This window comes from Candoia aspera, chromosome 4, assembly GCF_035149785.1.
Source record: "Candoia aspera isolate rCanAsp1 chromosome 4, rCanAsp1.hap2, whole genome shotgun sequence".
NCBI classification, from domain to species: domain Eukaryota; kingdom Metazoa; phylum Chordata; class Lepidosauria; order Squamata; family Boidae; genus Candoia; species Candoia aspera.
In genome coordinates, this window is record NC_086156.1 from 99,248,741 (window position 1) to 99,265,774 (window position 17,034).

At 43.3% G+C, this 17,034-nt stretch overlaps 1 protein-coding gene across 1 annotated transcript in view; it reads right to left on the minus strand.

The window, feature by feature from the left end:
• Positions 1-17,034, minus strand: part of EPS8L1 (EPS8 signaling adaptor L1) — a 35,969-nt gene extending 18,935 nt beyond the window's left edge. Inside the window, exons 1-11 of the mRNA XM_063301201.1 lie at positions 16,944-17,034; positions 11,138-11,198; positions 9,059-9,106; positions 5,778-5,832; positions 3,850-4,011; positions 3,549-3,698; positions 2,888-2,970; positions 1,657-1,772; positions 1,350-1,375; positions 622-748; positions 30-118 (exon numbers count right to left, since the gene is read on the minus strand). Coding sequence (XP_063157271.1) covers positions 30-118; positions 622-748; positions 1,350-1,375; positions 1,657-1,772; positions 2,888-2,970; positions 3,549-3,698; positions 3,850-4,011; positions 5,778-5,832; positions 9,059-9,106; positions 11,138-11,154 — 873 coding nt within the window. The 5' untranslated portion in view covers positions 11,155-11,198; positions 16,944-17,034. The remainder of the gene's footprint in view (positions 1-29; positions 119-621; positions 749-1,349; positions 1,376-1,656; positions 1,773-2,887; positions 2,971-3,548; positions 3,699-3,849; positions 4,012-5,777; positions 5,833-9,058; positions 9,107-11,137; positions 11,199-16,943) is intronic.

Here is a 17,034-nt window from a genome sequence, read left to right on the forward strand (position 1 = left end):
TGGGATAAAAAAATGTACACAGAACTCACCAGAAGGCTAAAGGAATATTTGATCTTGGACAGAGTGTCTTCAAACTCTTCTTGGGATGGGGGTTTTGCTCTGATTGTTAAGAGTCCCTCTAAGGATGTGGTGAAGAAAGAAACAGTGAATTTTTTCCTGCAACTTCAGCTATTGTTTGGGGCTAATGAACTCCCACCACCAAGTCTCAGATCTTTTTTTTGGATTGAGAAGATCGGGGTTCCTGGTTCTAGAGATCTTCTCCACAGAGCAGCTCAGCCATACTGAAGCAGGAATAACTGCCCATTATAGCAGCCTAATTTTGTTTGTAGGTTCTGTCTTCCAGTGGCCCTAAAAACTTTTTGGCAGAGAAGTTCATTTGATTTGTGCGAAAACAAAGAATAATGCCAGTAGAGGAGGCATTTCTGGTTGACAGAAGGCCCATTATTGAGGTTTATAAAAGGGAAGTCTCAAAGCCATAGTGGAATTTGGTGGATGCTGATGAATTCCAGAATCATTCTGGAGATGGAACTGGAACTCACAGGAAGATTCTGATTGGGACAGACTTTAGAAGCATTTCGTGTTTCCCTAGCAGCCTTCTGCATTCCCAGCCAATGGTCTCACCTCCTGGCTCTCGATGGCGCCCTCTTGGGGAGCGCCTGCGTTGATTCAGAACACGGAAGGCTTCGGCACATTTCTGCAGCTTTCCCACGAAGGCTTCTACATCATCAAAAACCCGGTTCAACAGTTCCTGCCACAGGCACATGGGCAATCAAGGGAACAGATAAGATTTTTTTGTACTGTGCAAGGAACAAGTGACATGAGAACATGGCTTTTCTGAAGGGTCTTTGGGAAATGATGTGAATTTGGTCCTTCCTGGAGTAGGGGCACCTGTTGATTGCTATACTGTGATTGTTAGTCTTGTTGTTACAGCACATTATGTTTTTAATGGCTGGTCCTAGTGAGGATGCTAGTTACACAGCTATGGGTAGTTGAGGAAGCTGCTCCAGCAGACTACTTCAATAGCACATTTCCTCATTTTTATTCTTGAAATATGCTTCTGTATAAATATCTGATGTTTAAGCAGTACCATCCCTGATATACTGGATCAAATGTATTCTATAGGCTGAAAAACAAGGCCCGGTATATCAACAGCACTGAGTGTGTCAGAGAACAGAAGGTGTTCAGTCCTCCAGGGAATGTGCAAATGTGGCATAAGAGAATGCATCAAGCCTGGCCCCCACAGACATTTCTCTTACCCTTCCATCTCTGCTTCCCCATCCCCATCCCCATCCCCAAATCTCATTTATACTAAAAAAAACTCCCAACAATTAATTTCCCATTTAACTCACCACATCTTGCTCTGCATGGATGAAGGCTGGAAATAGGGAAAAAAATGATGAGTTTAGGGCACTAATGCGAGGCTATGACTGAAAGAGAATGACTCTGTCTTGAAGAGCCTGGTGGCAGGAAAAGAAGATGCAGCTGTGGCTTCTTCTGTTACTCTAGAGCTGAACCATCACATGGGGATATGGGAAACCTCACTTCCCTTGTTTTTGGGCTCTGATGTGTAGGGTGTATAGCAGTGCCATGGCAATGACCCTAAAGAATAAGGCCAGCGCTCTTGGCTCTTGGCAGGGTGGGTTCCAAGGTTCTTACAATAATCTCTTTGCTCTGGTGCAGTGATCTTCGTCCTGGCAGGAACCTGCCTGGAAGGCTGAGAGAGGATCTCTTGAGCCTTTTCAGCCTGGTTACCAAGCATGTTTTGGGCAGCTCTGTAAATGAGAAGCATAGAAAGAGTTTGGGATCAATAGGGAAGGACTGGTACCCAGTTGGATAATGCAGCTTCCTTCCTATCCTACTCTTGACCAGTTTCATCTTCTAGGCAAAGGGTGGCAATATTTTGTTGGCTAAGGATCAAGCAAAATGCGCTGAAGGGAGCTCAGAGACACAGTGAATGGGGTAATATTGCAAAATGGGTAAGACTATGTACTATAAGTATGGGTGAGATTTTTTTTCCTCCTAGATCTTGAGGGTGGGAGGTCTTTGTATTCAAGTTTTTCCTGATCAAAACAATGGGAAACCAATCCATTCTTTGGGGGAACAGTGCTCAAAAGTAATTCTGGGGTCACATTTAGCTCTAGGGGGACAAGGTGGCTTCTGATTTATATCACGTTCCACACCATTCAATCAGCAACATAAGAACCCTCTCTCCTGCAGTCCCAGGAAATCAATGATTTTTTCAAATCGATGCATTTCCATGTCTTCTATAGCAGCCTGCTAGTCAGAAATGTAGCAAATTAAGCTTTTCTTGGCATGAAGGTAACATGATAAAATATCCTGAGTCTGTTTATCTCAAAATCTGCATGGCAAGCTGCTGTAAAAAGAAAAAAAGGCAGGACTAGTCCATGTAGCTAGCCAATCCTACCCCAGGAGGAAACACAAAGTCACATACCCACCCAAGTGGATTCAAGAAGCATCAGCTCCTGGCTTTGGACTTCTACAAAACTGGCATGAGAAGGGGCAATTTTCAGCAGAGACTTAGTGTGTGAAGGTTGCTTAATCCTTCATCCTGCCCACAATTTCCTGCCTGCTGTTTGGTCCAACCAAGCCCTTTCTCTCGAAGTCCAAGTTGTATGGTGGAGATGGTGGGGGATGGACTTGTAGTGGAGATGCAGCTGCAGAGGCAAATCTACACTGGAAAAGCAGCTGGCAAGCAAGAAGTTACAGGGCCTCCACCTACCCAGGCTGCTCTGCTGAGAATCAACTTTTCTTGCAGCAACTTCTTAGATAAAGAAAGCCTTGCTGTTTATGAGTAATGTGAACTTTGGCCCTCATAACCCTTTGAAGCTGTCCCATCACAGCCATGAGTCTTAGGCTGTGTGCATACCTTAAGGCTTCTTTCCGCTGGGCATTTCCTCCTGACCTGAAATCCAGGAGAGCACTGTTAATGTCTTGCTGGATCCATTCTGCCTGCAAGGTAGAGGAGAAGCCAATCAAAAGCTTGTTGAGATCTCTCCCCCTGCCCCAAATTCCCATGTTTTAGATCAGGGCTGGGCAAACTTAGGATTCTGGACTGCATTTGGGCACCACTTTACAACCTCAGACCCCTCCAAACACAAGGGTCAAACATCAGAAGTAGAACTTCCATTTTGTGGAGGAAAACAGCTCAAAACTGTAATGGATGCTCAGAATCAACATAGTTATTTTCATTAGCATAGTGAAGTATGTGGGTGGGTCCCAGCACCTTCCCTGTGTGTGGCGTGGCTTCACCCTCTATGACAGTGTTTCTTAACCTTGGCAGCTTGAAGATGTGTGGACTTCAACTCCCAGAATTCTGGGAGTTGAAGTCCACACCTTAAAGTTGCCAAGGTTGAGAAACACTGCTCTATGAACTTTGCCTTTCCTTTAAAATGTTACGTTCAGCCCCTGGCCACTAAATAGTTGCCATTCCTGCATTAAATAAATTTTCTGCAGTTAGTAGAATTTAGTAATTGCATAGGATCATTCTCCAAACATTCTTTATGGAACTATAGGCTCAATTCTTTTACCCCAATTTGATCACACTCAAAGAAGTGGATATCTGGTTTGAGCTGAGTAGATTCCTGGCACATGACTAGAAGCAAGGATCGGGACCGGGACTCAGGTTGGACAGCCTCACAATGAACCACAGCTGCCAATCCATAATTCTCCAGTTCCTCCTATGGGGGGAGAGAAAATCAGTCAATGACATTCTGGACATCTAATATGGACTGTTCCCAAAGAAGAGGAATTGGGACATAGGTAACACTCAAACCTCCCCCAAATCTTTATTATCCACCCAACATTGCTGCTTTTGGTAAGATTCTGCACCTTTGAGTTTATGTCAAGGAGCTTGATAGTCGACCCATTGACCTGAAGCAACATCTCCTGAACCCAGATCTTCCCTTGCCTATCCATGATACACAGTTTCCTGACAGCATCCTCCACAGATGTCAAATCTTCCTCTTTCCCAAGGGAGAAGGTCACCAGGTGCTGGAGTATATAGACACGAGAGTATCACAAGCAAATCCATTATATGCCATTAATGCTATTATTCATCTATTTCATCAGCTTCCATATATTCCAGGGAACCTCAACATCTTACCAAGACCTAAATGAAGATAATAATGCTGTACAGTGCTCTCCAGAAGGTGCACATGGAAGTGCAAATGTAGCACTGTTTGAAACACTTTAATGCAGCCCATTGTGCTGAAAAGATTGCTGGTTTATAGTATTGCACACAGATACAATGTTCATGATCCCATGTGCTCCAAACTACCTTTTGAAGATTGAAGCAGTGTACAGCCTTAGTAGATGCTGGCTAAATGGAACTCAGTCATGATGATTGATCTTGCTTCAGATGTGCTCTTGCACATCTAACCCCAACTGTGTTTCGCTTTAGACCTGGGAAGACATTTTCCTTTGTTCTGGTCTTCCAGTATGAAATATAGACCGACTCATTAAGTTCTCACTTGGGTATTTTTCTTCTTTCATTTTTCTTCCCTTTTCCCCCACCAACATGCCATGGTTCCATTGGGTTTATTCATTACTTTAGCATCCAACCTAGATTTTATATCGACATAAAGGAAAGCAAAGTTTCAAGCTTTCAGGATCCAGTTGGTTTCAGTGCTACAGAAGAGTAAGTTGTGGCTGGCTCCAAGCAGGGGTAAGTACATTCTTGAGTGTGGGGGTGGTCCCACATATCTTGGAGGCGGCAGTGGCACATCCCCTCCTCAAGAAGCCACCCCTGGACTCAGCAGCATTAGATAATTTTCAACTGGTCTCTAACCTCTTCTTTCTGGGGAGGGTTGTATAAAAATTGGTGAGCTGCAATTACAGAGGACTGTCTGGACTAAGTGGATTATTTGGATCATTTTCATTGGTGTCAGGCAATGACCCTGACATGGCAATGATCATGTTTAGAAGTGACCTTTGGTGGGACCAGGATAGGGATGGTGTGATTCTCCTGGCCCTACTTGATCTCTCAATGACCTTGGGAGTTAGGGGGTACTGTGCTACAGCAGTTCTCCTTTCTTTAGAGCTGGTTCTAGGCAGTATTGGTAGAATCAGGAGGGACTGAGGCTCAGGCCCTTACTTGGCCGGGTTCCTCAAGACTCATGCCTTAGTCACCTCTGGTTTGGAGGCAGAGGTGCACTGCAATGCACTCTACATGGGACTGCACTTGAAGCTATAGCTGGTGAGAATGCTGCCATGCAAGTTGCCACGTATGCACCTCATTTTACCCATGGGATACCTCTGTTTCATGTAATATGGTTCCCATAATTTTAAAAAAAATCTTACCTTACCTTATGGATTTTTAGTAAATTAGTAGCATTAAAACCTGAAGTTATTTTTTACTCATATTCGTCCAGAGGAGAATGATTTCTTATCAAGGAGATGAATAGGTCAAACATATATAAGGGGTAACTCTATATCTGCTAGGACTGTAGTACCTCAATTAATTTTTCTAAATTCATGGTAGAATATAAAATAAGCAATTCAGAAGGATTTTTTTAATATTAGTGGTTAAAGGCAAAGTAAAAGGATAGCACTGATTAATTTCCCACCAGATACCATGCCGAGATCTCAATACACATAAAAATTATTCTGGAGGAATTCTAGCACTAAGATATGTCAGCCAAGAAGCAGTCCTTCACAGATCACCTCCCGTACTTTGATTCCTGAACCTTCTAAATCCCAATTCTCTCTTCACCACACTTTAACCCAACCTAAACTCCAAAACATGAAGAACAACCTACATTGACAGCATACTGGGAGACATCTGCCATGATGATGAAGTTGGAATACGTCTTCCTCTGTTCTGTAGAAAGAAATTAAAAATAAAAAGTGATTCCTCACAGAGGAACTGTAACGATTGCCCTACTCAAATAAAAAGCTCAGACTCCAAATCTAAGTTTAAGGTCTGGTTTATTTAGAATAAGGTGCAAACAGAAAGAAAGCTGAGAATGAGAAAAGCGCGCCTAAACTCAAACTAAATAGCTCTGTTTCCAACAACGATCCCCCCCCTGCATATAGAACAACCCCACATTCCCAGGTGCTCCTAACGAGCTCTGCTGATCAACGGGCAAAAAGACCTTGACATTTAAGAGATAACCCAAACACATTCCTTCCTGGCACAGCGCTACACATCTCCCCGTACAAGGTTTATCAGCAGCACCCTCCCAGCCAGGAACACGCATCAACACTCTGGCATGCGAACCGTTACGATGGAGCGAACATCGCAACGGTGATCATGACAGGAACTCATTTGAAATGCTGGTTTGAGACACAAAATGAGCATAGAAACGTTAATGTCATTTCTGCAGAGTCCTTGGTGCTCTCTGAGCTTGGTTGTTTGCTTGCAGACGTTTCATTACCTGACTAGGTAACGTCATCAGTGCGAGGGAGTGTGGGGTTTGCTCCCTGTTTACATACAGCAGCTTGCCCTGCCAGTGTTGGTGGGGGTGTGGTTTTCTCCTTGGTAGTTCCTTGATGAGGGCATTGTTTTCTGCTTGACTGTTTGTCTGCTTCATTTTCCTTAGTAGTTCCTTGATTAGAGTATTATTTTCTGCTTGATTGTTTCTATGGTGTCAATCCCTGCTTATCTGGGTGTAGGCTGCTGGGGAAAATGTGTTCTGGTCTGTTTCCTTCTTTGCTATTTTATTGTCTCTTAATAAAGAGTGTGTGTGAATGTGGTTTATCTCTGTCTATTTATGGCTGATCTGAGCACCAAGTTTCCAGGAATTCCCTAGCATTTTTGGGTTTAGCTTGGGCTGGGATGTTCACAGTTTCCCAGTTGAAAGTATGGTTGAGTCTGTCCATGTGTGGTGAGATTAAAGAGTTCTCATGGTGTCTTCTGACTACCAGTTGGTGTTGGTGGATGCACTCTGCTAGTCTTCTGCCTGTCTGTCCTACATAGTGGCTGTTATAGTCCTCTTATTGGTTTTATTACAGTTTTTATTACAGCTTCCTCCTACTGGTCTCATTTTTTGTTTCCTTTTAATGAGGATGTGAACATGTTTAAACAGCACTGAAGATTATATATTAAACTCTTTGGATAAAGAAGGTCACCCTCTGGGAATGCTGACAGTCCAACCTGAAGCAGCAGAGGGCAGGCGGAATGAATGGGATGGTGGCCCACATTCACGCTTCTTCTCCATGCTCACTTTTTTTCCATAGAAAAGATGGAATACACAGAACAATGGAACTGTCTTTTAAAAAACTTTCCCCTTAATCTGTAGGAGTGGTAGAGAGATCTGAATTAGTTGATTAAGTGTTTGACAAGCAGACACTGTAAAGGAATTCAGTACCATGTTTTTAATAGAGAAAAGGATAGAAATATGAACATAAGCAATGATTTGTTTACACATACTCCTAAACTGTAATCTGGCTTCTTTATATTTGGCTCAGCATATGTGCAAACACATGATAGCTTAGACCATGCCACTATAGCTTCTTCAAGAAACCACTGGTTTCTTAAAAGAAAACTGATGTGATGTGTGAATTGCAGGCAGCATCAGCTGATCCTAATCTAGTGCTTCCCAGATATAACCATGATGGCTGGGGATGAAGTGAATTGTAGCCTAACATATATGGAAGGCATCAAGATCAGTACATAATACATATTGCAGCACAAAATTGTGTTTACAGACACATATTACAGTCTGAGTTCCCAGTAAGGTTTCCCCCAGATGCCAGAATTCCCACAGGTCTGACTCTTGCATGTTCTAGTTTCCATGCTGTACCTGATTTATGTTACCTTTTGGATTCTTTTAATTAAAAATGAATAAATGGACCTCATGTAGGTCCCAGAGACATTATTAGAAAAACATGGTGGATTCCATGGCCTAGTCCTTTGTACAGAAATGGCCCCACCAAAAACAAGGCAAATTGAGAAGAGCATCCTGGCCAGGGAGATTAGAAGAGGTGGCCAACTAGTAAGTGGGTGTTTATAACTTGTGAGAATGCCGACTTGCCAACTAGTAAATGGGTGTTTATAACTTGTGAGAATGCCGACTTGCCAACTAGTAAATGGGTGTTTATAACTTGTGAGAATGCCGACTTGCCAACTAGTAAATGGGTGTTTATAACTTGTGAGAATGCCGACTTGCCAACTAGTAAATGGGTGTTTATAACTTGTGAGAATGCCTGTGCCTTGCTGACAACAGTCCAGGTCTACCCACAGGCTCAGAAGGTTAGGGAATATGTATAACAGAGATATTCATTCCTATTCAGCACTATTGACATTAAAGGACATTATAACAACACCCATGGAATTATCCCTCAAAAGCAAGCATTTCATTTATTTATTTATTTACAAGAATCACCTCTGTCAACTAGGACTGGATGTGCTGTACAATATTCCAAATCAATACGTCATAATAATATATAATACAGGAAGGTATAATAGTTACAGTGAAAAAAATTGGCACCAGTTGAAAGAAAACTTCTTGAATTTCATAGCATGCAGATGTGTACAAGCAGAAAAAACAAAAAGCCACACACAAAACACTCCAGGACAATTAATACTAAATATTGTAAAGCCTGAGAAACTGATTTGCATTTTATATACAGCACTTTTCAGACAATTACCAGGTTTTTTAAAAAATTAATCACACTATTGAACAGAGCAAGGGAAAGATAAGAGGAATAAGCCTAAACATAAATAAAGGAAGTTAATGGAGCAAATAAAATAAAATTAAAATTAAACCAGAAGCCTGAAGGCAACAAGGCGAGAAAGGAATATTAGATTAGACCTCCTCAGTCTGGACTGCAAAAATCTGCATCTCTTTGCTGCCATCTAGTCACCATCTGGATTTCTGTAGCCCAGAACTGGTAGTCCTAGATAAGATAACATGCTTGCAGCCAGAGAAGGGCTTGCAGGCGTAAAACATGGTAGCAGGAGATGGGCACTGTGCTTGATGAGACCAAAGAACTGTGAGTTGCTAAGGGTGGTAGAGCTGCAAAATTGAATAGCTTTCAGTGCAATATTCACCCCAACACAAAGAAATCCTCTTCGTATGTTCCCATGCTCCCAAACTCACCATAGATGGCTCTGGCACTGGGCTTGTGAATGTCACCAAATATGCTGGGAGACAAAAAACACAAGTCAGATGACAACCTAAAATTCTCCAGCCCAAATTTCCTGCCTTCTTCTCAAACTTTGCTAGGCTTCCAGGCTCCCTGAGAATCCCAGAGGCTTGTTAGCCCCATCCTTTGCACTATTTCAACAAAATCCACAATTTATCCCAAAAAACAATGCTAAAATCAGTGCTAATTGATGCTGCTTAACCCTCATTGGGCCCCCAGGCAAGGTTACACCCGTCCATCCAGATGGCTTTTGCCACAACCAGCAGCCTTCAAACCCTAGCTTCATGCTTGCATTTGGCCAATAGCCCCAGTGACACACACCCATTTGTCAATGCAGAAAGGAGGAAGAAACAGTGGTGGTTGTGCCACTAGACTTGCCAACAGGCTACTGGAATGAGAGCAGAGTACTGACCCTTGGCCTGCTCTGATCTAAATTAGTAGCCACTCCTTAGATAGTTCGTTATGACGATCAAAAGCTTTGCATCCCAGCAAGATGGACAGGAGATGGCAGTGACTGACCAAGGGGCAATGAAGATGCTTATGAAGATTATAGCAATTGTTTTCAATCCTGCTAACATCTCGGCAGAAATGTGGGTTGCCAGAGTGGCTTAAATTTCTAACGAAAGTTCCCTTGGATTCTTCAGAGGTATCCTACAGCTTTGCACTACCTTAGAGAGGTGAGCACCTGGAAAACCCTGCTCAGGTTCTGGGGGAAAATGGTAGAGGAGATCTCAATAGAGCTTTCCCAACCTGGAGCTCTACAGAGGTGATATACTGCACTGGAGTTCCCATCAACCCCAAGCAGAATGGTAGCTGGGGATGATGAGATTTATAACTCAATCTATCTAGAGATCATCATGCTGAACAAGGGAACAATGAAATCTATGAGCCACGTTCCCTAATTTCATCAGATCTTGGCTGAATCATGTCCTTCAGAGCTTTTGGAAACAGCAATTGTCACCTGAAAAAAATAATGATAAAGGGGTCAGCCCGCCCTTCCTCCCCTACAGCCCCTCATATAGAATTCAGCCATTGTATCTGTCTATAGGAACAATAATCTTGCTGATGAGGTACCTGGTCCATCTCACTTCATCACAGCTGTTCTGAACCACAAAAAAAGGCAACTCCATTTTGGCCAAGGGTGTTGTACCAACCCAGCATAGTTAGTTCCCAGTTCAGTGTTACCACGCCAACTCTGAAAATTGAGTTAATTGGAGAAGGTCTGAGCTACAAACAAATCCCTTATCTATCCCAACCCGCTATGGTTCTCCAGATAGCATTCAGGAGTTTTTTCCACTGGACCCCAAATCTTTACTAAACAAAAAAGTATTTTATCACTCATTTTGGCCCTTCTCCTGGGAAAAAGGGGCACATACTGAGAACTCCTGTGATACTACATGTAGTCCTCACTTAATGACCATTCATTTAGTGATGGTTCAGACTTACGATGCTGCTGAAAAAACTGACTTACAACAGTGCTCACACTTATGACCATCGCAGTGTCCCCACGGTCACGTGATCATGATTTGGGCACTTGGCAACTGGTTCACATTTATGATGATTGCAGCATCCTGTGGTCATGTGATCACAATTTTCGATCTTCCCAGCCAGCTTCTGGCAAGCAAAATCAATGGGGAACCACATGATTTGCTTAACGACCATGTGGTTCACTTAACAACCAAAGTGATTCACTTAATGACCTCTGCAAAAAAGGTCATGAAATCTGGTTGGATTCGCTTAGTGACTGCTTCACCTAGCAACTGACATTGTGGTCATTAAGTGAGGACTACCTGTATAGAGACAGCTGGAAACCAAGGCTATCTTTCACAGAGTGGATCTCACCAGCAGAAACAGCCAGGAGGAATCAGATACAGAATCAGATTCCAGCACAGGGGATAACTTTAATCACAAAATACCCCAGACAACTGCCTGGTCTATCTTTTGGGTACAGTAGGTCCCAGAAATTTTGTCACTTATCTCTTTAGTCAGGCAGGTGTTAAAATATAGAACGTTTATCTCTCACACTTACCTTCCTGAGTCACTCATAAGGTCAGCCCCTTTATCTGAACTTCACACCACAGCCTATTAAACTGAAGAGAAGAAAATCAACAGTCTCGCCAAAGAACAGGTGGCTTTTGTCCAGCAGCTAAAAGAACAGCAGCCAAGTCCTGTTCTCCCACTGCAAGAACACCGTGGTGTCAAAATTCAAGATAAGCCCCATCTCAGAATACAGCTCCAAGGGTTCCCCATAGAAATTGAACAGATTTTTGGCTTCAGGGATCATTTTCTGTCCAGAGCTTTGCATCTTCAATCTTTACCAATTCCAGTCCATTTCTCCTTGGCTGAAGTTTCCTAAATAATACCCTTGGGAATTTCAGTCTGGGAACCGTAAGATTCAGTGAAACACTTTGCATCGTGGCTTCAACAACCCCTCACATCTGAGGACCAACGTGCCACGTAAGTGTAGCTTCCAAGGGACCTTTTCCCCTGGAAGACTCTGTGATTTCAGGCGCCCACTGTGGAAAAAGCAGGAAATGCCAGTGCCAGAAAGACCACAGATATATTGTTCCTTCCCACACTCTTCACTGTGTTCATTAACTGACGAGTTGTATTGATTTATAGGCTTGTTTCCCTGGTTACATTTCTATATCCTATTTTATGCTCCAAAAAGCTCAGGGTGCCTTACATGGCCTTCCTTTAATTTCACAACAGCCCTGGATGGCGGGTTAGGATGATAAGTTGTGCCTGGCTTGACATTAAACAATGATTTGCTTTGTCCAGCCTTGGTCAAATGCAGCCTGAGTTCACACAACAGGCTAATCCATAACATATTTTCCTCAGTTTCAGGTTGATACACAGGACAGAGGCACTGTGCTTTGTAAACCATGGTTCACAGCTGAATTTGTACAAACTCAGCTAATGGTGCCTCGCTCCCCAAAATATGATGAAGCACACCCTGTAGCTTAACATAACAGTCCATTTAGCTATGCTGCTGATGCGGGATCTGGCCCACAATAACTGTTGCCCGGGCAATCCAGGAAAGCAAATTACTTCCAATCATCCTTCCTTGTTCCTAAAGGAAAGTCATAGTAGTCTACTTTACTAACAGATTATCCCTCACTGCTGGAATCCATTAGACCAGGCTTTCCTGACCTGGACCCTCTTAGTTTGTTGGCCTGCAGCTCCCATGAGGGGTGATCACTGGAGTCCAACCCATAATAAGGGCACCCATTTTGGAAAGGCCACACATTAAACCTGTGTTTCCCAATCTCAGCAAATTTAAGATATGGGACTTCAGCTCTCAGAGTTCCCAGCCAGCATATGTGGACTTCAATTCCCAGAACCATCAGCCAGCATATGTGGACTTCATCTCCCAGAATCCAGCCAGTACAATGGCCGGAGAATTCTGGGAGTTGAAGTCCATAGATCTTAAAGTTGCTGAGGTTAGGAAACATTGCCTTAAACAATAATAACAGTACTGAATAAAAAACAGTCAATGATTGAGTTTACACATCGCACTAAGCTATTATTTGTTTAACTGTATGTTAACTGAAGGCTGGTTCTACACCAACAGGCAAAACTGTAAGCCATGATTTAAAAACCAGAGTTGGCTGGGTTTGCATCAACATACAACACTACTGACCATGATTTCAAAACCATATTGTCTTGTTTTTCACCAACATGCAAAACTGTAAACCATGGTGTAGAAACCAGAGTTGGGTGGGTTCACATAATCAGCCAGCCGAACAAATGAATTGTACAATGGCTTAACACGAAGTCAAGCCCATCCATTAAGCAAACATTTACCAGCATAACTTTTCAGTGCATAAATTACATATGAGGATTTTAATCCGTATCAGGGTAGGTGGAAAGTGTGTAACCGCAGTCTGTCATGTTCACTGTTTCAATGTACACTGTACATCGTAACGTTTCACATGCCATGGTGCTGACACACGTTTCTGTTGGGAGGGAGCTGCTGTGAAACCTTGTGCCAAGCTCTGTATCTGTGTTCATTACAATGGAATGTGTTTGGGTTATGTTCTCTGTTCAAGGCCTTTTCCCGCAGACCATCAGAGACCATTAGGAGCACCTGGGATTGTGAACTTGGGAAGATTCTACGGGGGGAGGGATCTCATTTGCACCTAAGGTTTTTAGTTTGCATTTGGCGCGCTTTTATCATTCTCAGCTTTCTCTGTGATCCTGCATACTATTCTTTAATAAATCAGATAACTTTGAATTCCTGCTCATGAGTCTGATAGTGTTTTAGAATAGGCACTCATTACACAGTCTGTTTCCCACCACACCTACTCCTTATCTTATGAGACCTAATGAATAACCTAATGAAAACAGCCTGCTGCATACACTGTATTTACTAGGGAGGAAACACAAAAGGGAAGCCTGCAAAGGTGTCAGTCGGCCCTTGAGGTTGTGCCTTCAATGGTGCGGTTCAGCAATAAGCTGTCGGCATGCTAACAGCCAGCCACTGTTTAAGACCTGGTTAAAAGCACGGTCTGGGTAACACCTTGAGTGAGTCAGCAGGGCAGCAGTAGCAGGAGCCTAGTGTCTGCTGATGAGAAAACAGGGATGTTAAAAAGATACTCCATTTTCAATTTCAAAATGTCAGCAAGTACCCAATGCAGTGCAAATAAGGAAACAGTGTGTTGGGTGTTCTCCGAAGGGTGTGCACTTTTGTGTGCCTGCCTGGTGAAGAAAACAGCTAAATCCTGCTCCTTTCCAAGCATTTTGTCAATTGCCACACCTCTTCATGGCACCTGGCAAGACAACTTTGTTTATTAAAGGTGGGTTGCCACTTCCTCTAGTGCCTGACCAAGCTGCGCTATTCTCTTGTCTTACCACCTTGCTCTTTTGGGAGGGAGGGACCTGCACGAGGCGTTTTGGGCTTAAAGTCAACCCTATGGTACTCTTTTTTGGAGACGAGGAGGTGAGGGACTGGAGAGTCATCTCTTTGCAAGATCTACATAGAAAATCCAGCCACAGATTTATCAGCAAGGATCTAGCAACCATCGCCAGCAGTCAATATAGAAGTGGTGGTGGTGGTAGTGGGGAGTCAATGTTGACTTACAGATTAGGTGATGTTTTGGGTTTACGATTCATGAGGAGAAGGACCGCTGCTTAAACATCTCCCAGTTCCTCTCCAAATGAGATGGATTTGTAAAGAAGAGCTGACCATTTTTTGATTCCTGGCTGGACTCCTGTACCTCAGCAGCCTTAGGGGCAAATGTCCAAAGGTGCCCGTGCTGCACTTCCAATGATACAGATGCTGCACCTGCTGCTGGCATGCAGGGTGTTAAAAAGCATGGGGGGGTAATCCTTTGACTAAAGGAGGCCTGAATCATTGCTAAGCCATGGTTAGATATTGATTTATAAGGAGATCTGGATACTAAGCCCAAAACTTACCTCTGAACCCTCATCTTCATTTTGAACCAAAGCCTAATCCTGGGATGGTTGGAATGAAGCCATAAAAGTGATAAAGCCCCTTTGACCATGTACTTTCCTAACATTGTTTACTGCAGTTTTAGGTCCTACTATCTTCCTTCAGAGAATTTAAGACTATGCACTTTGTTCTTACTCCCAAATCTTGGCTCCTAGCCCCTTTTCTCCTTTTATTTTTAAAATGTACATCCTGCCTTTTGGCCAAAATGGGTGCAAACAAAGCAGTACACAATGTATGAACTCCAAGTGCTCCCATTAGTGCGCTCTTTTCCCATTCCTTATTCAAACATGTGATGCCACACACACTTTCTCTTCTCTGGGTTTTAAAGATGTACCTTTGTCGTTTTTCTAAGTGCAAATTGTTGGTAATGGTGGAGCGTTCAGTTTAGTGCCTGGGGCTACCAATCTGGAATTAGAGCCGGATAGAGGTATTTTTCTTCATAATAGACAGGTGCCTGTTTAATTGGAGCTTTTAAAATAAAACTTGTAAGTATCATAATATGGGATTCAGCTCAAATCTCTGGGCAGGACAGGACTGTATTTTGTTTTAGAGCACAAACATAACATTTCAGGAATTTCAGTAGCAAGGTGCTATGCAGTCATGTATACCTGATGATTTTTCAGATCATCACTATTAATGGAGTGTGTGCATGCGTGTGTGTGGAAGGGGGAGGATTTGGGGAATGTTTTAGCTAGTTGCCCTCCTTGGTATGAACCCAAGACTGCTGGAAATGTGCCTTTTCTTCAGCTGCACACTATTAGAGGGTAATACTAATGTAATCAAGACCAGGAAAACACAGCCAAAACTGTATAAAATAAAAACATGCACTCTTTCCTGTTCTATGGCTAGCTTTAATCTGCCTATTCACGCAGCAAAGATCTCCATCAGCATATGGAAGTTCTGGTCAGCCTCTAAAGCCTTTAAGGACTCTGTCCCTAATGAGAACATTCTGCTGCCCCCTACCTTGCAAATAAAAGGGAAAAAATTTAGAAATATTTATTTGCCTAGAAAAGCTGTTCAGCCAGCACTACAGCACGCCTGCCACAATGCAACCCAGGACAGAGCCAGGCCTGGTTTAACTTTCAGTATTGGTTTGGAGAGCACTAGGAAGCATCACTCCCCTCTCCAGTGTATCAAACCTGCAGATCCTTGTCATTCTCTGCAAGCGCCCAGATGCTTCCCACCATGGGCCTAGAGCTTCACAAGAATAGGCTGAAATTGCAGTGTCTGGCATACGTCTGAGGACCCTCCGAAGCATTGAAGGACAAAGGGGCAAAATAAAAGCCAACAGTGCAACTGCACAGTTGGTGAAAGGCCATGTGTATCTTAGACACACCCAGAATTCCCTCCAGAAGCTGGGGGACCTTCCAGAGCAGAGAGGAACAAATCTGTGACCCTCTGGATGTGACTGAATTACAACTTTCACCAGCCTCAGTCACCAGGACCATTAGGAACTTCTAACCAGCTCAATCCCCATCTTATATAATGAATGTTTGGCAGCCTGCAACAATCACACTTCATTTCAACCATTCTCTGAGTTCCTGGTTGTCCAACTTCAGGGTTGGCTTTTGTTTACGGATTTCAGCTTCCATGACTCAAAGAATCCTTCCCAGAGAATGTGGAGTATTATCCTCTGATGTAGGATGGGCAAACGGTGACCACAGAATCTCTTCTAGCTATAATTGCTAACTACTGATAGCACTATTCCCCACAATTTTGCAGCAGAGAACATCTCAAAACCATATAGCACACTTTAAAAACAGGAAGACACCTCTCCCACAAAAAAGTCAGGGAAAAGAGGACATCCTGGCAGATATACATGACATGGCCTCAGCCTCCCTCCTGCCTGCCTACCCCCCCCCCCGCCGCCTTTTTTTTGTACCATTAGCCTCTCCCTTACGGCCCACACTCCTGCTAAAAATATTAAGCGTTACCCTTGGCCACTGAAGTGATCTCCATCTCTGTTGAAATGGTGACAACCTCAGACCAGCTTTCCTCAACCTGGTGCCCTCCAGAAAGATAGGCGATATACCCAGATCTGTACTCCAAGCAGTTGGAAGCATTGGATGAAGGAAAACTACACTGATTCTCAATTTGAAGCCCAGATTCCGGGGCTGGACTAGAATCCAGTCAAGTCCATTCAGTTTGAAGCCCAGATTCCAGGACTGCTCTTCTGTTATTCCCAATTTCAACACCCAGAAAAATCTATTATACCATCAACGACCCCAGAAGTGGTGGTCAGGCTCCCAACCGCCTCACTTTGTTCCCCAAGTCTCCCTTCAGTATGAGACACTCACAAAGAGGTCCTTTCAGTCATACCCATCAGACCTATCCCAAGGCATGCATCTTGGCCATCCTCAATATTATTGGAATTACTTACTGGGCAAGAATCCTGTCTTCTCAGCTCTTTGCTTCAGCTGCTATCATCTCTCCTGGGAACACAAAGCAGCAACATCTGATTTGGCACGTAG